Source organism: Lagenorhynchus albirostris, chromosome 4 (assembly GCF_949774975.1).
Source record: "Lagenorhynchus albirostris chromosome 4, mLagAlb1.1, whole genome shotgun sequence".
NCBI lineage: Eukaryota > Metazoa > Chordata > Mammalia > Artiodactyla > Delphinidae > Lagenorhynchus > Lagenorhynchus albirostris.
In genome coordinates, this window is record NC_083098.1 from 19,806,383 (window position 1) to 19,832,451 (window position 26,069).

A 26,069-nucleotide genomic window follows, 5' to 3' on the forward strand; every position below is an offset into this window, starting at 1 on the left:
AGAAAGGAAACAGGAATTCTAAGGAAGAGAAAGTGTATCCAAAGGTATGAAGATGGAATTATTACGCAAATTCCCTCAGCATTATATTTTTTTAGGGTTGTGGAACCAGAATTGTGGGGTTGGAGAGGAGAGGATGGCTGTGGTCTCTCATTTTATAGCTAAAGAATTCAAGGTGGGATTGAAAGTGCTTCTCAGTGTCTCATTTAGGTTGTAGGATATGAATTTTAGAGTTGGAAAGGATGGAATAGACTTGGTCCTTTATTTTTAATTTAATTTATTTATTTATTTATTTTTTGCGGTACGCGGGCCTCTCACTGTCGCAGCCTCTCCTGTTGCGGAGCACAGGCTCCAGACGCGCAGGCTCAGCGGCCATGGCTCACGGGCCCAGCCGCTCCGCGGCATGTGGGATCTTCCCGGACCGGGGCACGAACCCACGTCCCCTGCATCGGCAAGCGGACTCCCAACCATTGCGCCACCAGGGAAGCCCCCTTTATTTTTATAGAAAAGGAATTCTGGATTGGTTCAATTGGAGCACCTGATCATGTGGATCTGATTCAATAGGTATGGGGTACAGTCAAGCTTCTGCTTTTTAAAAAAACAAGCCTCAGGGTAAAGCAGATGCCGCTAGTCCTCAGACCTTTCACTGAGTATCAAGGGTTTAGAGCAGTGGTTCTCAAACTTGGTGCATATTATAATTAGCTGCAGAGCCTTCAGAATATCCCATGCCTAAGCCACACCCCCCAAATTAATGAAGAATCTGGGAGTGGGTTCCAGCTATCAGTACTTTTTAAAGTTTCCCAGATGGTTTCATATTACTCTCTCTTTACAAAGGTTAGAAAGTTAATAGCATATGAAAATTTTGAACCATTCTTAGAATGTAATGATTATTCTGTATTTGAAAAAATATTTTTATAAAAAATTGCATTTTTAAAAAGAAGCTAAAAATGGAAAGTTCGGTATAATCTAGGTAGTTCATTCAGAAGCCATATTGCTGGATATCGCTAGATGACAGATGCTATTAAACCCATAACAAGCAAATAACATAACATTAGGTTCTAATTCGTAGTGGAAGTGCAAAATAACATAATACAAATTACATAATAAAATATGCAAGATAGACGAATATGGCTGAACTCATGTTTCGCTTGCCTCCTTGGCCCTATAATCTTGGATCAATGTCAGCCTCAGAAAATCTGGTCTTTAACACCTTGCACCTATATTTTCATAATGTTTAAGTTGAATTGATGGTGAGATTTGAGAAGCCTTTATACATAAAGTGGAATTAATGGTAGGTTATTGAAGGACTTCTCTAGAAACACCACTAGAGATATTCTGAGAGGTAAATTCAGCAAACAGTGAATTGGGTGTATTTCTGAATGTCTATCCGTGAAGACAGTTCTCCAATAATTTGGTGAAATGTTTCATTTATTAAACATTTATTTATTACTCTATATTTTAGCTGAAATAAATTGGAGGTTAGGGCATTGTGAGGGGAAATAATCATAAGGAACTGACAGAGCATACTTGAGTATTGACCTATCCTAAGGAGGAGACATGGAACTACCCACAGATACCTATTGTTCTTTAAAAATATGAAATTAAATGCTGTGTAAATCAAAACTATTTATCTTATTATTATTCCATCCTCTTTTCTTTTCCAAGTTAATTCTGGTAAATTCTGGATTTAGTCCCTGTCACTTCATTTATAATAAGTAAATTGCTATTCCGTGCCACTATGTCTTGGTCATTTTCACTTCTGTCTAGCCAATAAACTTCCTCATTTACTTTTTTTCCCCTTAGTCAGGCAAAGTTGAGGAGGGTGGGAGTGTTGCAGAGATAAGATGGAAAGTGCACAGGAAATCAAATCTGCTTTAATGTTCTCTTACCCTGTAATGCTTCATTATTGAATTAAAAATACCATTTCCCATTGATAAGAATTTTCCACTGAAAAAGTTCTCCCTGGAAGTTGAATATAATAAAAGGTTTCCAAATGAACTTGATATATTAATGCAATGTATCATACGTGCCTTTTGAACATAACAGTCAGAGAAATAATTCATAACAACTTTCTAGTGTGTGACTCATCAGGGCTTGTGAAATCAATATAGGAGATCATAACAGACAATGTTTCTGATATATAAGACACTAGAATAGAAGATATCAGAGTGCATCCCTTAAAATAAGAGTATCGCTGTGAGCAGCTTCCATTCTGGTTGTAGTTGTCTGTATAAACACACATGGTCTGAGCCACCAGGAAATCAGGTTGAATGACTTGACTTGGTGTAGTGGTGAGGTAGAACAGCACACCTGGACTAACACAATTGCTTTAGTCCTTCTGTAGCTCTCCCCTATCCTGAGTTTCAAGCCATATTCCAGAGTCTCATAAGTCTTAAACTGCAGCAGGTATGTGAATTTCCCTAACTTCTCTTCCGAACCCTTTCAAAGGCTGGGTAATGCTGAGGATCTCTTGTTATTGATAGGAAAATAAAGTAGTATAGCTTGTTTTTAAAAGTGACTGGAGTTGCAGGTTAAATCTCCGGAAGTAGCAGTCTGGGGAAAAGGAAACTAGGTTACTTTGAGGCAGATCATGTACCTTCATCCAGAAAGGAGAATGGCTTAATAAAGCCCATGCCAGTTTCTAGAAAAGCATGTCAAAATGTTTAACCATTTACAAAAAGTAGTAATATCTTAATCTGAAACAGGACAGCATATGATCACCAGTGACATGTGGAAATGTTAATTCAGTATATTATCTCCTAAAATGTCTGTGAAATGAGGAGCATGTAACTGGATATTCAGTACACATGTAGTAGTCACTGTGGCCCTAGGATTTATCTTGGACTTGTAATATCTTTAGGTTCACAGAAAATAGCTCATTTGCTATCTGAGTAGAGGAGAACTGAATGTCACTGAGTTGTTTCTTTTTATATCATCAAATAATTTAAACATGCAGAAAAATACAGAAAATAATATAAAAAACACCTGTACCTATCATTTAGGATTGCCAAATCTTAACATTTTGTCACGTTTGCTTCACATCTTTTTTTATAAGAAGTAAAATTCTACAGATATAGTCGAATTTCTGTTTCCCTTTGTGATTCCATACACTTGAAAAGTAACCATTACTTTAATTAAACTTATTGATGACCATTCCCTTGCAGTTCTTCATTCTTTTACTACATACATTTGTTTCCTTAATTCATATACAGTCATGTGCAATTTTGTAGATTTTGTGTAAATGATAATCATACTTTTTCTTCAATGTACTATTTTTGCCCAGTATTAATATTTTTATATTTATACATGTCTTTATGTAGATCTAGGTCATTCATTTGAAATATTCTATAGCATTGAATTGTTTGACTATACCACAGTATGTATCTGTTCTCCATTATTACTCATTATTATTAATGGGTAATAAAATTTTCAAGTGTTTTATTGTTGCAATTAATTCTATGATGAACATTCTTGCATATGAATTCCTACGCATATATGTTATAATTCCTCAGGAGATACAATTACCAATAGAATTTCTGAGTTAAACAGGTATGTACTTATTCTGTAGTGCTAGATATTTTCAAATTTGTGTGGAAAATACTTCTACTAATTTATAAATAATTCTACCAGCAGTATTGTGCCATTGTTGCACATCTTTTCTATGTTAAGACTGTGAGTTAAATATATTTTTTGCAACCTAACAGGTGGGAAGTGGTATCTCACTTTTTAATTGACATTGTCATTACAGATATAGTTGAGCATTTTTCTTCTGTTTATTTACATTTCATTTTTCCTCAGTGAATTTACATTTAATAGTCTTCATTTATTTATGTTGGTTATTTTTTTCTTACTGAATTTTGGGAGATTTCTCTCTCTCTCTCTCTCTTCATATATATAACATATATATATATGATACATATATATATCATATGTATCATATATATACATGTATATATTCTGGATAGTAACATTTGTCAGTTTTATACATTGCAAATGTCTATTTAATTGATAGCTTGTCTTTTAATTTATATGTTATATTATGAAGCATATAATTAAATTCATCATAAAACTTGGTATCAGAGCTGATCCCCACCTCATTCTTGAAATTATTTTTGCTCTCCTTATTCCTTTAGTTGCCCTAAAGTTTAGTTGTCTTTTAGTTGTCCTATATTTAGGATCAATGTGTCAAATTCCATGAAATACTCTCATAAAATTGAAAGAACATTGTAGATTAATTTAGTAAAAACTGTCCTTTTTACTATACTTAACTCTCTCTGTCGTAAGCATGATATTTATTTGGGTGTTTTTACGTCTTTCCAAAAAAAATTTTTTTTGAAATTCTTAAAAACCGTTGTTAGATTTATTTCTGTTTATTTCATGGTTTTGTTAACATCAAAACTATTATTTTAAAATTATTTGTGACTACTCCTTTTCCTGATACCTATGGGATTGAGCCAGGAATCTTCTAAATGTAGCATTGTTCTACATGGAAAGAAAAGTTTTTGAAAATGAGGAATTACTAATCTCATTCCCTGAAAAGAAAATTAGGAACAGATGGAAGCAATTATCAAGGATATTTTACAAAAAAAATTTTTCAGTGTCTTCCCAAAATATGAATTTCACAATGCATGAAGTTGTATGGACCTTTCTAGTTTTCATTTTAAACCACTGGAGAAGAAAATTGGGGCAATGAAGAAATCAATGCAAAAGAAAAGAAATGGTGAAGATTATTTCACATTCTGACATGAGAAGTAATAGATGATAGGAAAAAATGTAGTCCTGTAAACTCACTTCAAATTAGTAACAAACGCATCACTGTTGGGTAAATATACAAAATTAGGAACAGATTTACACATAACACATTATCAAAACTTGTAGAGCTTGAGTGAATTGGAGCTTTGGCGTGTAAATTCACTGTAAAATGATGGATTCTTCCACTTCATTTTTTTTGATAACACAACCTACCAGTACAGATTTTTACATATCCTACGAAGGATATTTTTAGCATATTTTCAGGTTAGTTTTATGAATTGATGGTTTAATTTGTATCAAATAATAATAAAATTAAACAACCACTTTGAATCCTGCAAAATGATTTTTTACTTGATAAACCAAAAAAAAAAAAAAAGAAAAAAAAGCATTTTTTTCAGTATTACACTGCTATTATTCACTTTTACAGTGTTTCTTCAAGGAGTCTGTAGATCTCCAGATGTGAAGTTTGAAAATGAATGCTTATAAAGATGACTATGGTTTAAGGATGTAAGTAAAAATTAGGAAAAAAGGAAGAAGGAGGTGGGGGGAAAGGAAGAAAAGTTTATGTCGGGGCTAGAATTTGGCCTTCTCCATACTTGAGTTATTCCCCAAACCAGGAAGCACCTCTGACCTTGAGTCTACTGGGAACATAGGGAAGACAGAACAATATGTCTTGCAGAATCAAAGAAACTTCCCTGATCTCAGGCTGCATCGTAACACTGTAGAGATAGGCCATGTGCCATCCTGAGTCCAACAAGCATTGAGGCCAACCCTTGACCACTTTGACCAATGAGTGGCTAACCTTCTCCACCTCTCAACAACATTCATAATTCGTTTCTCATTCTGCTCATTGCCATCACTGTAACATCACATAATTGTATTGTTACAATAAGGGAACAGTTGTGTAATAATTGAGGATTCTGTAGTTATAGATGAAGAAGGTGGGTCTGCAAATGTAATATTTTCTCTCAATTAAGAAAACTTTGATCAAAAAGATTCTCTTAAGGGCTTCCCTGGTGGCGCAGTGGTTGAGAGTCCGCCTGCCGATGCAGGGGACACAGGTTCGTGCCCCGGTCCGGGAAGATCCCACATGCCGCGGAGCGGCTGGGCCCGTGAGCCATGGCCGTTGAGCCTGCACGTCCGGAGCCTGTGCTCCGCAACGGGAGAGGCCACAACAGTGAGAGGCCCACATACCGCGCAAAAAAAAAAAGATTCTGGTAAGCAAAATGTCAGACACTCTTCTAGGCACTACAGACACAGGGGACCATTATAGAAAAATCTGTTTTTATGGAGTTTTATTTTAGTGAGGGCAGCAGAAAAACAATAACAAAATAAGCAGTTTTATTTCAAAAGGGATACTGGTAATGACAAAAATACAGTAAAGTGAGAGTATAGGGAGTTAGGAGGTGATGACAAGTCATGCAAATATTTTAAAATGGTTTGGTATCATCTAATTTACATTTTAAAAATTGTTGCTATAGAGAACACATTACAGGTGTATAAGAATGGAAGCAGAGAAACCAGATAGGAGGCCATAGTGGTCTCAGGGAGACATGATGGTGGCTGTCACCTGATGTTGGCAGTGGAGGTGTTGACACTGCTCTTACTTGATAGATATTTGAAAGTGACGATGGTGAGACTTGCTGACATATTGTCAAAAGCCCAGGAAGGAGGTCATACGTGGTATTCACAGTCATGGCCTGGATGAGATCATTCGATAGAAAGTATAGTTCAGAGCAAAGGTCTGAGTCCTGGGCAATGCAGTATTTAGAGATCTGGAAGAAAAGTTTCCATAAAAGGAGACTGACAGCAGGAATGCCGGCTGAAGTAGGATTATGGTGTCTTGAGACAAGTGAAGAAAATGCTTCTGAGTGAAGAAAGTGATCAACCATGTCACATCCTACTTCAGAGAGTAAGAGTGGAAAATGCCACAAAATAATTTGTGATTTACAAAACTATTCATTAATACCAAAAATGCCCCCCAGTGGATCCAGGTGTTCCCCAAATCTTTGTACCAAGAATACCATGTAGATCTTTTGGTTTCTCCTTAAAGTCTGTACCAATGGGTAGTATCTCTAAAGCAAATACTGGGAAGATAAAGAAGTATAGTTCTGATTAACTGCTCCCCAAGACCCCCCAGATTCTGTAGAATATCTAAAAGTAATTGAATATTCAGACCAATTGAGAGAATGCAAGATGTTAACAAGCGAAAAGCACTATCCAGGAGAAGCAGAGGAGAGGATTATGTCAAGTTTCTGTTAACTGCCATTTGGACTCATTTTCTTTGTAGTGAACCTAAATTTCATTTGGTGTATACCTTCCTTCATTTTAAGCATCTCCAAAGTTGAAGACGGAGTTTAGGTATATAGATATTGGGAGAAGGAATGAATAGAAGCCTACAGGACAGATTATGAACAGGGCAGTAAAAAATACAAGGACCAGGATAGCAGATGAGGAAAAAAAAATGTAACCAATTAAGCTGAGAATCCAAAGTGTGTGATCACAGCAGGGTTAACAGCACACAATAAAGAACAAGCTTTCAAGCTCAAGCACTTTGCTTCATTGTCTTAGTTACTTTCACATCATTCCTATCTAGCTGAGAACCAGTTTCTGACTTGAGTCATCCTGGAAGCCAGAAAGATGAGCTTTCTCACAGAAAGTTGAGAATTGCACTTTTACAGAAGAAATTCTTGGCAATATTGGCAATCTGGGAAATAAGCATGACCTCTACCCATGATATTTGACTGACTATAAGAAATTGTATCCTCCATGATCATTATCAACAGAATCCAAATGGAGATTACTTCTGTAAGAATATGATGTGTGATGTTTGGTTGAAATATTGTTTCTAACAATGCTTTATTTCTCACAGTGCTGTCAGATGGTGTTTCTCTAAGAAATAATTAAGGGAAATATCTTTTAGCATTAAACTTTCTCTTCTATTTGAGTCTTTTCTGTTTACTACCCATAAGAAGATATTTTTAAAAATGTAAACCCTGACAAAAGAGGGACACCCTTAGAGAAACTGAATAGAATGGAGAGAAAGTCTACTCCAGACATACTTTGTATCCTTTGCAGTTTTATTTCACTCTCTATTAGGTTAATCTCAATTTTATTGGCTACCTACTCTTGCTTATTTATGCAAACCAAGCCCCATTCTTTTTTGTATTGATACTCTTGCTCTCAAACTTTAGTGGGCATCAGAGTCGCTTGGAAGGTTTGTTAAAACTCGGATTGCTAGGTCCCATTTAGAATTTCTGATACCACAGATCTGGGGTGGGCCAAAGAATGTTACATTTTTCACAAATTCATAGATGATGCGGATGCTATCGGTCTGTGAATCACCAGGAAACCGTTGATTGAACACAGCAGTAATGGGTGGTACAATTTCTTTTCTGTTCTTTCCTTTCCTTTTCTTTTCTTTTCTTTTCCTTTCTTTTCTTTTCTTTGATAAGTTAAGTACCTGAATAAAATTGACATGAATAAAATTAAAGTCAAGATAGCAGATTTTTTTTTATTCGATCACTCCATGTCCCAGGACTAAAGATCATGGATACAGAATGAAGTAGTCTTAGAGTGATTGTTTATCTCAAAAATGCATTTTTTTGAGTGTCATTATTAAAAATAAAAATAAACCCTCATGAATTCTTAGAAGTTTAACACACTTGGCTTCAAACTAGGAACTCTTCTAGATACTGAGGGAAGATAGAGGAATGTGAGATAAATAGAATAAATAAAACCCATACACTCAGCGGGCACCCAAGAAGAGGGAAGAGAAAATAAAACCACAAAGTTAAGTGTCACTAATGTAGTGTGTTCTGTACTAATAAGAATCAACACTTGCATTTTGTGTACTCTGTGTCAAGAATAATTCTAAGCACCTTACTTACTTTATCTCATTTAATTCCTCTCAACCAACCCATGGTAGGTAATATTTTAAACTCTGATTTACAGATGAGGCATTGAGAGTTTATATCATTTGCTCAAATGGTGGCAGGCCTGGGACTTGGATCCAGTCAGCCCAGCTGAGGTTATTAACCACTCCTCAGCCACTGCAGCCCTATACATGGTAAGGAGCTATAGCTCCAGGGGGTCACAGGAGCCCAGAGAAAGAGGGACAGTTGGAGGAAGCTTCCCAGGAAGATGATCTTACATTTAGAGGAAAGGTTATGAATTATTTCTGCTAAAATATTTAAAATTACTACTTTAATGAATAATTTATAAAGGCAAGTTTGAAATTATCTCAGATACTCTTTATGTTATTTTTTGCAGTCCCAGAAACATGGTGATTTTTGTTTCACAGTGCGTGATTTCCTTCAAATCACCACTTTTGCCTCTATGGGCAAATACTATCCTTTAGGAAGGAGCCCTGTCTCTTTTGTTCATGGATTTATTCCTAGCGCCTAGAAGAGTTTCTAGCATTCAATAAGTATTTACCACATTAACTTGATAATGGCAACAAAGTTAACCATAGACTAAAATCATTGAAACCCTGGTAAGCATTAGGTGTTAGACTAGTATTATTTGAGCTCCAAAAATAAAACAGCTCTTCTTTGTAGGAATGTAAGGCAGCTATATATAATGTCACTTTCTTTTCTTTTCTTTTTCTTTCCTTTCTTTTCTTTCTACCTCTTATCTATGGCATCTGCCATTAACAGAATGAAACATTGGCATATGAGCCTTCTGAATGTGCTGCCCTGAACTGTGTGCAGTGAGACACAGATGCTCATCTCCTGTGTTGACACAAAAAAACGTAGGTTTTTCAAGGTCAAAAGTAAAAAGTTTAAATCTATAAGTTTATCGTAGGGTTAGGGAAAAAACATAAATAGTGTCCGTTAGTAACTGATAACAGGAAATAGTCTCTGTAATATTCACTCATTTTTTAAAGAAAAATGCAAGCCAGGGTTAGCTTCAATTACACACACACACACGCACAGCAACTTGCTTTTTTTTAATTGTAAATTGAATAATTAATCCTTAAGGAACTCCCTCTTACTTTTGCAGCTGTTGTGCAATGATAATTTTCAAAACTAGAGTGTGTATCCTCTGAAACTCTTGACAGGTCCAGAACCTCCCCCCACCCCCATACTACCCAATCACTAGCTATCTCCCTGTGCTTCCTAAAGGGATTCCTTTGCTCTCTGGATTATGCCATTACCAAATAGTTACAGAATATCTTTTTAGTGTCACTACAGGTGTACAGATTCACTGCATGACTCTGAGAAGAATAGGAGCTCAAAAATGTAGAAGAACTTGGTTTTTTATGTCTTGTTATGGTCTACCAAAACCACCACAGTCATTTTCCTCACTGAATTAGTCAGGATTCTCCAGAGAAATGGAATGAAGAGAATGGACTGAGAGAGAAAGACAGAGGTTTACTTTAAGGAACTGGCTCACGGGATTGTGAGGCTGGCAATTCTGAAATCTGCAGGGCGGACCAACAAACTGACAGGTCCAGCAGAAGTTGATGTTACATCCTTGGGTCCAAAGGCAGTCTGGAAACTGAATTCCTTCCTCTTTGGTGAACCTCAGTCTTTTCTAGGGCCTTCAACTGATTGGGTGAGGCTTGCCCACATTATGGAGGGGAATTGGGTCAAATTCTACTTACTTAAATATTAATCACATCTAAAACAATGCTTGTACAGTAACATCCAGGCTGGTGTTTGACCAAACAACTGGGCACCATAACCAAGACAGTTGACACATAAAATTAACCATCACACTCCCCGTCATCCTATTGTTCAGATGTCAGCAGCTCTAAACAACTGTAATCCACCCACACACATTTTGGGATCCCCAACAATCAGTTTGAAAAATGCTGGTCAATAGATTTGCAAAGCAACTGTAACCCAGTGGATAGAAAAATCTCTCAAAATAGCCTATCCTGGTTTACAGACTTGAGGATTGTTGACGGGGTGGTAACAGCTGCAATTTGGGTCATGTACATAATATAAACTCTTGGTCAAGGAACAGTAGGTATTGCTTACAGTGTTAAGATATGTTGAATTGTGGCGCTGTTACCACTTTCCTGTTTCCTGAGAGTGAGGTTACCACGTTTTGCTCAGTGTAGTAAACTAAATAATTGCCTCCTAAAGATACATATTCACATCCTAGTTCCTAGTCTATGACTTTGTTACCTTACGTGGCAAAAGGAGCTCGGCAGCCCTATTTCAGAATACTTCCTCTTCCACAAAACAAGGGTTCTGTGGTGATTATTAATGTTTAGTGATACAGGAGCTAAGTTGATAACTAATATGCTCTACTCAAAGACACATATGTCTAATTTGATTTAGCACTATATAATCGTATTGCCAGCAGCTACGCCATCAACACCCCCACCTGTGCTTCTCCGTGACAATGATCTGTCCCCTTCTCTAATGAATACACTTTCTCTTCTACCTTGTAACTTTGTAGCCATAAACCTGAATGGTATCTTAAATCAGCTCTTTCCTTCAGAGCGTAAAAGTCAATCATCTAGTCCGGTAAACTTTTCTTTGGAAATGTCTGGCATCTCTGTCCTTGTCCATTTTTACTGCCACCACTCTAATTCAGGCCATCAGTTATTTCTCCTTCCTCCTGAAAAAGCTTTCTAGGAGGTTTCCCTAACATGCTTCACCTTTCTTTCCAACCATCCTACGCTTAGGTGCTTCCCAAATCATTCTCAGATTCCATTTATATTCTGTCCCTATATTACATATGCTGGTGTTCCCAAATCTCTCTCTCCAGCCCCTTTATTGCCCAAAAAATTTTCCCAGATTTTTTCCTGCCTTAGTTCACTTTTATTATCAAAATTATTTAATATTTTTTAAAGAATAAATCAGGTTCTCAAGACTCCAAGAAGTCCTCAGACAATGCCAAATACTCCTTACTAATGAAATCACGCATCTTTGCCAGATAAGTTCATTTACTGCTTGGTGGTATTACATTCCTTGGCTTTCCATGTGCAACCCATACAAGGACAGTGGGTAGCTTTCTACCTGTAAGGCATGGCCTGGTGGTAGTCAGCCATCTGATCCCAGCCCAGCCCAAGTTGTTTCCACACTCTTGCTGTTCCAGGTTTCCTGGATCTTTCTAGGCTCTTTCCTGGCTTCTTTCTAGGTTCTTGGTCCCTTTGCTGTTAAGAATCAGAAGAGACAAAATTGGTAATTTTCAAAAGGTATTTTTTAAATGAACACAGAGGAGCACAGTACAATCACACATGGATTTCTAGAGATTTCTTATTTTAACCAGAGGTTAGCCACAGATTGGGCTGGTTAAACGTGGATCAGCTCCACTCTTTTTATTGCCTCATCACTGTCTGGGTTCAGTAGTGGAAAGTGGACTATAAACAACCCTATTCAGATGCTGTGAGATTTAATTTTAATTAATACCAATTCCAAGAACTGCTAATTAGAAATGCACTTGCCTCTTTGCTTCCTCACATTACCTCCAGACATGGACTCCAAGCTTCCCACTCTTACATATTTTGTAATATGAGAGATAACAAATTGCACCAAAGGCCTTTAATGAACCATTATTTCCTATGTGCATTTAATTTATAGTATCAAGATTTTAGAAATACGATAATGTTGGTAGTATTTTTGGTTGCTTGAAATCCTAAATACGATTAAATGTCTACTCTTTCAACAGACGGGAAGAATGACACCTCACATGTTGTATATGTGCTTCTCCTGTCACAGGGCAATCAGATTCATAAACCCAGCAATGCTCTGTCTTACAGATCCACAGAAATATTAACATTTCATCAGACTCCAAATCCTGTGATGAAAGGAATGAAAATCATTACCTTTCTTCAACCTTCACAAGTATCATCCTTACTCCTTTAGCTGGTATCTGATTCGCATCAGGGAAAATTACCCTAAAACCATCTGTGGCATGGCCTCTAGCTCAGAAGAATGTCCTAAATCATACAATTCTGACCCCAACCGTATAATTTTATAAATGAAGAAACTGAGGTGCAGGGAAATGAAAGAACTTTCATAAGCACCACATAGCTGAGCTGGGATTAGAATGCACATCTCCTGACTTTTTATCTTCTCTTTTTTGTGTGCTTCATTGTTTTGTCCTGGTGGCCACCTGGTCATCACACACTGAGTGAATAAAGATTTACTATTCCAGATAGCGATTTAAGAGAACAATGGATTACATGGTCATGCACTTCCAGTTTGCATACTCATCTTACTTTAAAATTTTTAAAGCTAACCCAGGACATATTCTCACTTTATTATTCTGGTGAGCTAGGTTAATGTTTTGGAAGCTTGGTTTGATAACTTCAATCTAATTATTGGCCATCGTTTATAGGGATTATGTGGAACTGTTGGAAATGGCTCAGCCCAAACAAACATTTCTTTACTAGGTTCTAGCTCATCTATTTATTTTTATTTGCAAAAACTAGTGAAATTGGATTTTCATTGAAAAGTTCCCCTGCCAGACACTTAATTCTGTTCCCCTGAAATTACCATTTGACAGACATTGGCTGAAACAACTGAAAACTGAAAATTTATTTTGTCTGGAAGAAAAGTCAAAAGCAAATTGGTCACCCCTTAGTGTGAGTTATGACTTCTTTATTCACACCTTGATAATAGAAACAGATATAAAGAATCTTCATTAATTAAATGAAAATTGCTGTGAAATGAAGCAGATGTTATACTGTAGATTAAACACATTCTAAAAAGTTTTTTTTTAATATCTTCTTAAGGAATCTATTATTTTAATCTAATAGATAAGATTAACAAACTGTTTGCAAAACAAATGCTGTGAGTTTACGAAAATAACTAAATGGTCTTTAGGTCTCATAGGACTTCTTCTGATTAAGATGTACAACATCATAAGAGTCTGTTGTTCTTATTGTAATAGTAAGAAACAAGCAAGATGATCTTCAGAATCACAGTTTCTTTTTTAAATACAGCAGAAAATGAATGACAAAAGAAATCTAAATGAACTAAATTCCAGAAAGGGACAAGTCCTTCACAAAAGAGAAGAAACTCATGACTTCCATCCCATCCCAGGAGGGTAAGAACTCACTGTAGATGAGGAGTAAAGAGAAACCACCTGAACATTTAGCAAACATTTAATGGCTGTACTTAGGCTACTGTGATGGATGAAAATCCCAAAGAGTCCCTGTTACAGAGTGGTTCTGTATCACCCACTGACTCTCTTTTGTAGGCTGTCATAAGTGCACAGAGCTAGTATACCAATGGCTGGACCCTCGAGGGCAGTAAAGTTGAGAGATATCCTTAAAATCCCTGAGGACCACTAGTGGCTGCTAAAGAGTGAGAGTCGGACAGGGTTGCTGAGACAAATCCCATCAAAGCTTTTGCCATGTGGAAAGCAGCAGCAGACAGATTCTAAATACAGAGAGGCATAAAAGTGGAAAAAACACCTCCAAGCTATTGGGATAATAAGGAGTCTGCCTTAACTGAGTGTATACAGAGGCCCCCCAAAATCTGAGCAAGATATTCTTTTTTTTTTCTTTTTAACATCTTTATTGGAGTATAATTGCTTTACAGTGGTGTGTTAGTTTCTGCTTCATAACAAAGTGAATCAGTTATACATATACATATGTTCCCATTTCTCTTCCCTCTTGCGTCTCCCTCCCACCCTCCCTATCCCACCCCTCTAGGTGGTCACAAAGCACCGAGTTGATCTCCCTGTACTATGCGGCTGCTTCCCACTAGCTATCTATTTTACGTTTGGTAGCGTATATATGTCCATGCCTCTCTCTCACTTCGTCCCAGCTTACCCTTCCACCTCCCCGTGTCCTCAAGTCCATTCTCTAGTAGGTCTGTGTCTTTATTCCCGTCTTGAGCAAGATTTTCTGATGTGAAAAATTCTGGAGGCAGAACTGGAGAGAAAAATAAGAGCCATCCTGTGACCCAAAGGCTGGCAGCCAGTCTGTAGAGCAACAGAGATTTCTTGAGTCTCACCAAAGCTCAGATCCCAAGCTGTGCTGAAGAAAGTTATGATTCTGCCCTCAAAATTTGAAGCCAGTGGTTAACTAAATCGAAGTAAATCCTCAGAAAATGACCAAGTTCTGCTCACTTACAGGTTAATTTGAATCGGCTTCCAAGTCTAGTTGTCTGACTGAAGAAGGGGGGTATGCCTTATTCTGGGGGTAAATATTATTTATTTCAGTCCTTTAGTACAATGTTCAGCATGCAATATAAAATTACAAGGAACACAAAGAAGGAATGAAAGGTGACCTGTGGTCAAGAAAAGAGACAGTCATTAGAGACAAACACAGAAATGCTCCAGATGGTGAAATAATTCGAATAGGAACATTAAAATAACTATGATAGATATGTTACAGAATCTATTGTAAAAGTTGCACAACATGCATAAAGAGATGGAAATTTCATCAGAGCATTGGAAATTATAATAAAAAACAAAAGGAAATTCTAGAAACATAAAATATCAGAAAAATGTTAGATATTTGATGGGCCTAATTGTAGAAAAAACAGAAAAGAATCAGTTTACTTGAAGACCATCAAATTATTCAAGCTGATAAAGAGAGGAAAAATCCAGTGTCTAAGTAAAGCCTTTAAAAAAAGAACAAGCTCAGGGCAGTGGTTGAGGGTCCGCCTGCCCATGCAGGGGACACGGCTTCGTGCCCTGGTCCGGGAAGATCCCACATGCCGCAGAGCGGTGAGCCATGGCCACTGAGCCTGCGCGTCCGGAGCCTGTGCTCCGCAACGGGAGAGGCCACAACAGTGAGAGGCCCACTTACCGCAAAAAAAACAAAAAAAACAAAAAAAACAAGCTCAGCTCATCTACGTATTAATTTGGCTCAGTTTTGACTCAAGGTCTATGAGATAATACTACATGATCAAACATGTGTAATTGAATTCTCAGAATAAAGATGAGAGACAATGGGGCAGAAAAATATTTGCAGAAATAATGGCTGAGAATGATCCAAAATTGAGGAATGACATTAACCCACAGATTTAATAAGCTCTGCAACCCCCTAGTAGAATATATACAAAAATATTATACCTACACATACCATAGTTAAAGGTGTGTGTAGGTATAATATTTTTGTATATATTCTACTAGGGAGTGAAAATCAGAGATAAAGAGAAAATTTTAAAAGTGCCTGTGGTAGGGGTGGGGATGAGGATGTGTGTGTTGAGGAAAGCACATGCCATACAGAAAACAATTATAAGAATTACGTCTGACTTCTCATTAGAAATAGAGGGCAGAGGACGATGGAATACAAGAGTATATACTGTATGATTCCATTTGTATGAAATACAAGATGAAATAAAATTTATCTGTGTTGATAGAAATTACACAGTAGTTGCCTCTGAAGTGAAGAATTGACTCGAATGGAGCAGGAGGGAACTTGTGGTGGTGATAAAAGTTTCCTTAGCTTGTTTTGGGTGATGGTTACATGGGTGTATACAACTGTCAAAATGCATGAAACCCATGATCAGTGTATTTTTAAATATAAATTATACTTCTATATTTTTTTCAGAAGCCAATCGAAACATCAGTATCTTTTAGCAAAAACATTAGTGATCATGTGATCTAGAATGAAATTAAGCACTGAAGAATAGCAAGGGACAGCATGTAATACTCCCCCCGGGTCACAGACACATTATTTGATCAGCACTCCTTCTCTGACACTGAGTCTATGCCCATAAGAGAGTATAGCCTCCCCCAGCAAGTTTTTATTTTATAAGATAAAGAACTTCCTCATCTTATGCTGTTACAAACATGCTTGTTCCCCACACAGAGCAATCCATTCATATCTCACATTCTCATAATAATCCAATCAAGGCTAAAATATAAAAAGTATGATTTTATAAAAAGCAGGATACTGAAAAACCCAAACTATTTCTTAGCATAATCATACCTCTATTGATATGAATACCTTTATTCATATATAAATTTCATATGTATAGTAATATAATATATGCACATACTGAGTGTATTTAATTTGACATTCTGCAAAAAACAGTGCTAGAGATCACAATCTAATTAGTATTAAAATAATTAATACAGCTCCTATGAATCATTTAATTTTTTGAACTGTTAACTCTGTCATATACTAATTTAAAAAAATACCTTAAATTAGAAATTTTCTAGTTATTGGTCATGTTATATTAGCAAGCTGAGCATCTCCTACATAATGAAGATAAGCAGGCAAAATGACCTCATCCAAGAAAATGAAAGGTACTGCTGTAGTGATGACATTGGGGCAGGTGTGAAATGGATTCATCATTTTGTAAAGGACCAACTATTCCAGGGTCAGTCTCTCAGGATGGTAACTACTTTGGAATAACGAAAAGAATGAGTGATCATAAGGTTGGGGCAAAGGGGAGTTAGAACAAAGATGCTTTAAACTATTTGATGCAGAAGAAGGAGAAGGAAACTAATAATTTATTGAATACCTGTTATGTTTCAGACACCTTTCTGGGCACTTTTTATATGTTGTCATTTAATTATCTCAGTAGCCCTACAAATTTGGATGAGAAAGCTGGGCTCAGATACTGAGTGGCTTGCTGAAACTTCACATAGTGAATAGATGGCAAAGCCAGCTAACGCTAAGCCCATGCTTTTGTAACTGTCATATTCTGTATTGCCCAAAGGATATAAAGATATGGTAATTTAGAGGACATTTCACCTCAACAGAAGTAATAATGTCTAATGATCAGTGTTGTCTAATCAAGAAACAGGCTGCTTTAGGAAGTAAAAAACACTCTCTCATTAGAGCTATGCAAGCAGTAACTAGAAGATCATCTTTTATAGACTCTAGGAATGCAATTCTGTTACTGGATAGGAAACTGGAAAAATGTCCTCCAAAACTCCTCCATGTCTCTAACTTCACAAAGCATTCTAGAAGATTAATGGCTTTTCAGCTACAACTAAAAATGAAATAAAGAAATGGAAATTAAAGGAGCCAGCCTTCAAACCTGTACTCCCTTTTAGTATCAGCAGCATAATCTTAAATCAGCAGAACTTCTTGCTTTCGTGTGCCAGAAAGCATGGTTCAGAGTATCAAAACTGTTAAGAAGTGAGCCCTGGAAAACCATGTCCACTTGGTCCTTTTTATTCTTCCTGGTGTACAAAAATAGAGAGACTTTTAATGAAGTTTATTGTAGTTGTTTCTAATATTATATTACCTTAAACTTGAAGAATTTACTGACAGGGGAAGTTGGTGAGGTTAAAAGGTGAATGTATTCCTATAATGATTAAACACTTATTAATGAAAATATATTTTAAGCTGCATTAACAGTGATTTCAAAGTACAACAGAATAACAATGTGCAAGAACAATGCATACGGCATTTATTGTCAGGTGATGATGTTTTTTGTATATTGTATGGTATGACAAAGAGAAAGGTGACCAAGGGCATGTAAAAATCTGACATTATCATGCAAATATTTTTCTTTATTAACTTTGGTTTGGTTTAATTATAGCAGAAATTATTTTATAATTCATGTAAAGGAAAAGAAATAGAAAATTATATCTTAATTCCATTCCTTTTGGAGAAAATACATTATTTTTATTTTGAAAATTGGTACCTAGAACAGTTTCAGCGTTTATAAGCTCATCTTCATAAAATATTTGATAATTTTTTAGTCACTGCTTACCATATAAGAAGGGACAAGTGCCTTTATCACTGAAATACTATCCTAGATTTACCTACAGCCATTTTAGTTCTAACACATTTTGAAGGATAAAATATTTCCTTACTGTAAGTTCTTAACATGTCCTGAAGGTTTTTGTTTTGTTTTGTTATGTTTCCTGTTAAAACATACAAACTAACAAACTAGATAATTTATTCAGCCCTGAAACACCCAAGTAAATTGAAAACTCCAGGTTTAAATCCCCTCTCTTTTCCTTTTTTTTTTTTTTTTTCTTGGTCTACAAAACAGCAAAGTAAATGAGGCCAGATTCACAGTTTTCCAAAACATTATGGGGTGGCTGTTTTCATTGCTTTAGAATTTTGCTGGAAGACAATTGACTTTTGCTTTGATGGCTTTGTTTCTGTTGCTGTAAGTCTTCTCACTGCTTGCTTCTAATAATGCCATAGCTATTAAAGTAAGCTGGTGTGTAATTTCTATAACACAATTTTTCTAGCTACGTATGAAAGTGTAGAATAATAACAAGCCATCACTCATCCGCATGTGTGTGTGTGCTTGTGTGTGTGTGTGTGTGTATTTTGGCATTGTGATAGCATTATATATTCATCGTTTTATAGTTATGCATAGTTAATACATGTCTTCTAACTAATAGCTAACATATAATTAGGAAATTCAAATTCCAGAACATTGATATGAAACCTGTAAAATCCTGATGGAAATTTCCATATTGAAGATTTTTATAAAAGTGCTTATTAGCTGTTGCAGTTACTTTTTGAAAGAAAAATTTCACATAAAAATCTAACATAACTCACACCCCCAGGAATTTCATGTTCATTTCAACTTCAAAGAGAAGCAAACTAGGCATGGCAGTAGAAAATACAAAAAGTTTTATAGATGAATTTATTTGTTATTTAGTGTTTGGTTAACGTTGCAGTACATTGAAAAAGGAGTTATTACAATGTAATGTTTTTGTTTTGTTTTACATTTAGGAGGTCCATATGCCTTTCTAAATTAAACTTACCCAACAAATAAGGGGGAGGCACTAATGCTAGTTTATATTTGCTTTAAGATGAGAAATAGAAAGAGGGAGGGTCTACATTGCGAAAACCACTGACAGTTTCTTATTTGCAAAATCACACTAAAAGTCTGCTCTACTTTGTGGGAATTACTTTTAGGAGTAGATTGTGTTTGACTTTTTCTTATGTGGTTCGAGATATGATAAAAAAAATTATCCTATTCTTATGCTTATAGGTCCTTATTTCAAAGAACTTCCAACTCTTCTCCACTGTGCAGCAAAATTTGGCCTAAAGAACTTGGCTATTCATTTGCTTCAATGTTCAGGAGCAACTTGGGCATCTAAGATAAAAAATTTGGAGGGTTCAGATCCAGCACATATTGCTGAAAGGCATGGTCACGAAGAACTCAAGAAAATCTTTGAAGACTTTTCAGTAAGTATTTTTCCATTTTATCTCTAAAACTCTTTTTTATAAAATTAATATGTATGTATGTGTGTGTGGGTACATGCACATTGCTCTTGAAAATGATGCTACTGTACAGCTAGTTTTTAGCGTCTGTTGGTCCTGAGTCATTCATTGTCTTAAGCATTTTGCAAGATTATTCAACTTGTCTTCATATGCCATAAACCAGCTCTGACTCCACACTCCCACCCCTAAATAGCCCCTTTGAAACTTATCTGGTCTTTCTGGCTTCTGAATAGCCTGTTCAGTATTGGAAAGGAGATGTTACCAAGGAAATGAAAACCTACTACTTTTCATCTTTTGTTCAAAAGTCTAAGTAGGCGCTGTTAGGCACGTAAAATGAGATAGATATTTACTAGGTTAAAGGAATATATTTTGATAATTATTCAAAAAGTCTACCCAGTAAAAAGCTAACCCATGTTGTTTAACTTTGCTTCCGATATGTGATTGATTCCCTTTCTCTCTCTGTTAAGTCCCAGTTCTTTATTGTGTGTGTTGAAACTCCAAATTTCAGAACACCCTTTGAAGGGTATTAGTTCTGTAAGAATGCAACCAAGGGACGATTGAAGGAGGGGATACTACCTTAGTACATAAAACACACTTTGTGTTTCCTTAATCAACCTTAGAAAAGCAATTATTTTCTGTTTGTAACAAAGGTATGCACATTTTGCTCGAGAAAGTGAATTATACTTCTGATGGCTCTTAGGAAAATATAATAGGCAATTATTGTGTTGGTGAATATGTCAGAATTTGTCTTTGGATTCTCAGAAGATAATTTTATTGCCAAAGAACAGTTAATATAGAACATTGAAATGCTTCTGGTCATTTTAGCATATATTCCGATTATTAGGTTAAGTAAATGTAATATTGGACTTCCAAAAACCATCGGTATTTCTGATTTCCAGAGAGTAAAATGACAACCAATCTAACTTTTTTCTCCACTTTTAAGAAATAGCAAATAGTTATCAGAAGAGCATGGGTATCATCCACCATCTGGAATTACTTGTATTTAAAATACAAGTATTTATTTTATTTACAATAAATACAGAAATTAAGTTTTGTAATAAAATTAATAAACTACTTTTTATATTCTATGTCCTTCAAATGAGGAATAAGCATAATTTTTATTCATGGAAAGGTTTTAGATAGTGATTGTCGTATATCCGATGGATGCGTTCATTTTAGTTATTATCCACTGTACATAGTCATTGACCAATGCAACATGGCATCTATCTCAGGTAAGTCAATGAATCAATTCAGCCTTGTAAATTGGCCCACAATAGCACAATAGTCCTATTATTCCTACACCCTGGGTACTCAGTTCTCGACAACCTTATTCTCAAATTTTTAACCACTGGTGGACGGAAGTTAAAATTTCCCCTAGAAGTCTTCAACATCCAGGGTTACTTTCCAAGATGATCCCTGATTTTCAAAGAGTAACGCTTCCACTTATGGTTCTCCAGTGAGGACTCAGCTTTTAACGGATGCAGCCCCATGCAAAACTGCACATACTTCATAAATAACATAGTACTAAATAATAATGACAGTAGATACAAAAGCAACTGTGAGGGTAGGATTTGATGGATGTGGGAAATGATTTTTTTTCTCTCATCCTCTGGGTATTTATACCTTTACTCCTGCAATAATAGCATTGATACCAGTAGATTGGTATCACTGTCTTTAGGTGACTATTTATTCTTTCATAGTGGTTGCATTCTAATTTTGCAGTTATACTTGATAATTATTCTATGAAATCTGTTAAATTATTTCATGTATTCTGTCTCGTTGTGAGCTGTTACATTTTGCCAGCATGTCTATAGTAGACATTGACATTATAGGTAGGACAGATCAATTACTTTGCAGATGTTCTGCTGTCACTAAGGAAGTGACTATGGAAGTGTGTCAGATAAACACATGTTGAGACTTTATACTATAAATTATAGTAGCTATGTCTTTTTAAAATTATATCTAAACCTAATGGAGAAAAAATGTGCCATCTATTTGCATTGCTGAAATACTTTATTGTTTCTTTCATAACATTTACATAGCTTTAATGTTATAACCACATTCTGATAAATCTCAGATTTGTCACATATGCATTCAAATTTTCCATGAACTATTTTTCAGAATTGTTGAAAGGAATAGATATTCTTTCAGTTTGCAGTTTATAATCCACCAATTGACCATACTTCTGTACTGAAGAAATATATATATTTTAAAATTCAAACATACCCCGCAACTGATTCACTGATTTCTTCAATTCTTCCTAATCCTCCATCAGTGAAACATTGTTCATTTTAGAATCTCACAGGGAGTTACAACACAGTGAGTTTGGTCATTGCTGAATAAAATGGGTAGGTAGAAGGAAAAAGTCGCTCATGACTTTTTAAAATAAAGATAAAAAGCGAATCAGTAGCAAGCGTTCATAAGCGAACAAGTGCCATCTGTTAGCTAGATGAATAAGGAGGAAGAAGGAGGAGCCTCAAGTCACATTCTTGATGTTTCTTCGTGGCGTTTTTTACTTTGAAAGGTTAATAATTTATGTACAATCTATGAATAGAGACTTTTGATTATGAATGAGTAGCTTTCATGTTTTGATAGTTATCGCATTAACAACTACACTTGTTTCATGTTTTCAGTACTATTATAGATAATAATACGATACATTTCTATAACCCATACAGTCTTTCAAATAAACTACTCAGTTTTCAGTTTCTGACAATGCCTTCTAGAAGAATTACTATGAAAGGCGGATGGACAAAAAGCCACAGGATTGGTGTTTAATTCCACAGTTGAGTGTGAACCACAGTTTGCTTCATAGAATTCTTGAGGAAATCTCAGACTATTTCAAATAACAAGTAGCAATACTGACAACTCATTCAGTCCTCTAAAAACTTACCTTTTAAGTCAGAGATACCTGAGAATTTGAAACTAAAGTGGAACTTGGCCACAGATTACAAGATACTTTGTGATTTAAGATAAAGTGTACAGCCAAAATTAGAATGTGTTTTAAGCAAAATGATACGTGATATTTCTTTGTGTTATCTTGAGTATGTCACCCCATTTACCTCCATCAGTTTTAAACACTTCAGAAAATGATTAGATCCCATGTAAGTAGACAGGGAAATACATCCTTCTCTGTGGGCCGGCTCTGGAATTGGAGAACCAACAGGTGATTACTAGGAACAGTATCGACTTAGTATCTTTTCTCTTCCACCAGTGTTCACTCGTATAGTTTGGTGTGTATATTAGTAAGATCTTAATCATACATAATCTTTGTGAAAATTTCAGAGATAGGCACTTTCTCTCGCTGACTTTTCAGGAGGACTCCTCCCTGGGAATGTTTCTGTTGCTCACGTCTGTGATGGGATTCTTGTGACAGCCTGCTCTCATTGACTTAGCCTGACACTGCTGTTGTGGACTGTGGGCTAGTGTGTGTGTGCGCCCACGCGCACCAGAGGGAGACAGAGAGCACGAGATTGATTCTGTCGCCCTCTAGTGTCTGCCTGATAGACAGTGACCCTGATCTTTTTCAAACGGTCAAGGGTTTGGAATGACAGTACAGAAGAGGTAGATGTTGAAGCACCTGGAGTATCCCTGATATAGAGCAAAGGCTGACTGATTGGTGTAGGAACCCATTACTCGGAAGTTAGGCTTTATGCTTAGGGCCGTGAACATTCACCTTTCTTAGCCCATTATTTCTCTCAGTATTGGCTTTGCTCATTTGGTACTTTCTCTAGAGCAGCGGTCCCCCACCTTTTTGGCCCCAGGGACTGGTTTCGAAGGCAGTTTTTCCATGGACGGGGTGCGGGGGAGGGAGGAGGGACGGCGGAAGGTTCAGGCAGTAATGTGAGCGATGGGGTGCAGCAGACGAAGCTTCACTGGCTCTCCTGCGCCGCTCGCCTCCTGCTGTGCGGCCAGCTCCTAACAGGCCTGGACTGGTGTCGGTCCACAGCCCGGGGGTTGGGGAGCCCTGCTCTAGTGGATTATTCCATTTAATTTAGTAAATATTAGTATATGCTAATTCCCTCTAAATGGCAGCATACCCTGCTTTGCTTATGTCGTTTTTCTTTCTCGTAAGTCTAGAAGCTAATGATGAGTCATGGGCTCCCTACCCTTCCCACCATCAGGTGCCCCCGAGGTGCTCAGCATGTATTTACTCATCGATGGCACAGAAGGCAAGTGTCAAATTTAAGGACTTGTTTGATCTCACGTACCCAGTAATATCCATAACCGGATCCCATGTTTAAAAAAAAATATTGCTCATATTCTTTCTATATTCAGGATATTTTTTAAGTTTAGGTTTAGTATATTCATAGACAAATAACACAACTGCTCTCTTCAGCATTTATTTTTAATACGCCAGCCTACAATGAAGTTTAGAATTCCAGCCTTTGTTCAATACTGATGTCCTGTTAGAACTGAAGAAACTGGAACAAGTCACATAACTGCACTTGAGGGCATGCATTACAAATTCATGTCTCAGTTATGCTTTTGGAGCTACTTAGCAGTCTCTTTCTAAAATCCCATTAAATGGACCATAGCGGTGCATTACAGAAGTTTATTCTTCCCCAAGTCCTCAGACTCAGTTTTGATGCTCTAACTCTGCAGCTGTAAACATCCTGTTAAAACTCCCTCAACTCCTTCCTCTTCTTTGTCAAATTTTTATTTTTCCTCTAGTCATGGGGTCTTGGGATTCAGCCACGTTGGATTTGAATCCTAACTTCATCAAATACCACATTTGCATCCTTGAGCAACCTCTTTGTTTTCTCTCAGCTTCAGTTTCTTTGTTTGCAAATAGGAAAAATAATTCCTTACAGGATGTTTTTAGGACTTGATGACATAATATGAAAACATTAAAAGTATAGTAGATCCATAATAAATGATATTGTATTCACCCTTATTTTGATTTATTGTTACTCATATCAACTTGAGACCTCACCATCAATCATATCCTCTCTTTCTCCTGCATCATTAATCTCTCCCATTATACTGACTTTTCCCTGAACAAGCATGTTCAAATACACACACATGCACACACACACGCTCCCAACAACCCTGCCTTCTCTTTGATCTCTTTTTCAGTACCAGAACTAACTGAAAGAATGACTTTTCGTTTCACTCATTTCTTTCCTCCAGCAATCCAAGCTTCCCATTCAGCCCACTACTGAAGCTGCTCTGTCAAAGACCATTAATAAGCTACCGTAGATCAGACCCATTGGATTCCTCTCAGATGTTCTTTGGCTCAAGCTTTGGCACTGGATTCCCTGACCCTGTCCTCTTCCTAAATCTCCACTCACCCTTTGTGACTTCCTTCTCTTACCCCATCAGTTAAGGTTCTATCTACATAGTCTTCTCTGGTGATTGACGGCTAAATCATTGTCTTTAACCTGGACCTTCCTCCTGACTTAAAGTTCCAGTTTTAGTTGCAAGCTGAATGTGTCCACATGGATATGTTACAGGCCTCTAGAGCTCAACAGACCCAAATGATCTTTTTCTTTTCTCCTGGCTAATGGCATAATTATCTGCAATATTTACTTGGCCAAAATTTGAAAGTCATTTTCAACTCCTGATTAGATAGCCACAAATGCATATACTATTTCCCATTTTTCAGATGAGGAAACAGATTTATAAAGTACCTTGCCCAAAGTCACCCTGCTAAAAATATGTCTGACTTAACCCCGAATCCATTCTCATAGCCTCCCTCTCCCTCATACAACCCTGATCCGCGCCATCCATTCAGTTACCGTATCTTAACAGTTGTACTTACACATCATCTATCCCATCTGTTCCCTCTTTTTCCTTCTCTCTGTGGCTCCCTTGGTTTGTACCTTCATTATCTCTCTTCTGGTCGGCTTCGCTAAAAAGCCCCCTAGGAGGTCTTTCCTTCCCAGTCTTTTTGGCCTCAGACCATCCCATATCAGGCTGCATACTGAGGACCCCCCACAGCATAGCCCAGCTGACTATTTTAGCCTCATCCTTAATTGCACAACTCAGCTGCCAAAGTCCATTTGTCCTTCCTTCATTTCATTATTTCAAGCTATTCCCTTTACCTAGAAGTCCCTTCCTCCTTAATAAAATATCCTGAGCTCTTAACCATGCCCAAATCTCAGCTCAAACTCCACCTATTCCGGGAGACCTTCATAGAAAGAGGCTGTAGGTGTGTACCTCCACTGTCTAACTTTCATCTCCTTCACAGATTTTAGCCTCATCCAGGAACACTATGTGCTGGAGTCTGGGAGCCACGTGTCTT

At 36.7% G+C, this 26,069-nt stretch overlaps 1 protein-coding gene across 1 annotated transcript in view; it reads left to right on the top strand.

Moving 5' to 3' along the window:
- The window catches only part of BANK1 (B cell scaffold protein with ankyrin repeats 1), a 305,405-nt gene that overhangs the window by 117,687 nt on the left and 161,649 nt on the right, over positions 1 to 26,069 (top strand). The window contains exon 7 of the mRNA XM_060147113.1: positions 19,590 to 19,786. Within this exon, the coding sequence (XP_060003096.1) occupies positions 19,590 to 19,786 (197 nt within the window). The remainder of the gene's footprint in view (positions 1 to 19,589; positions 19,787 to 26,069) is intronic.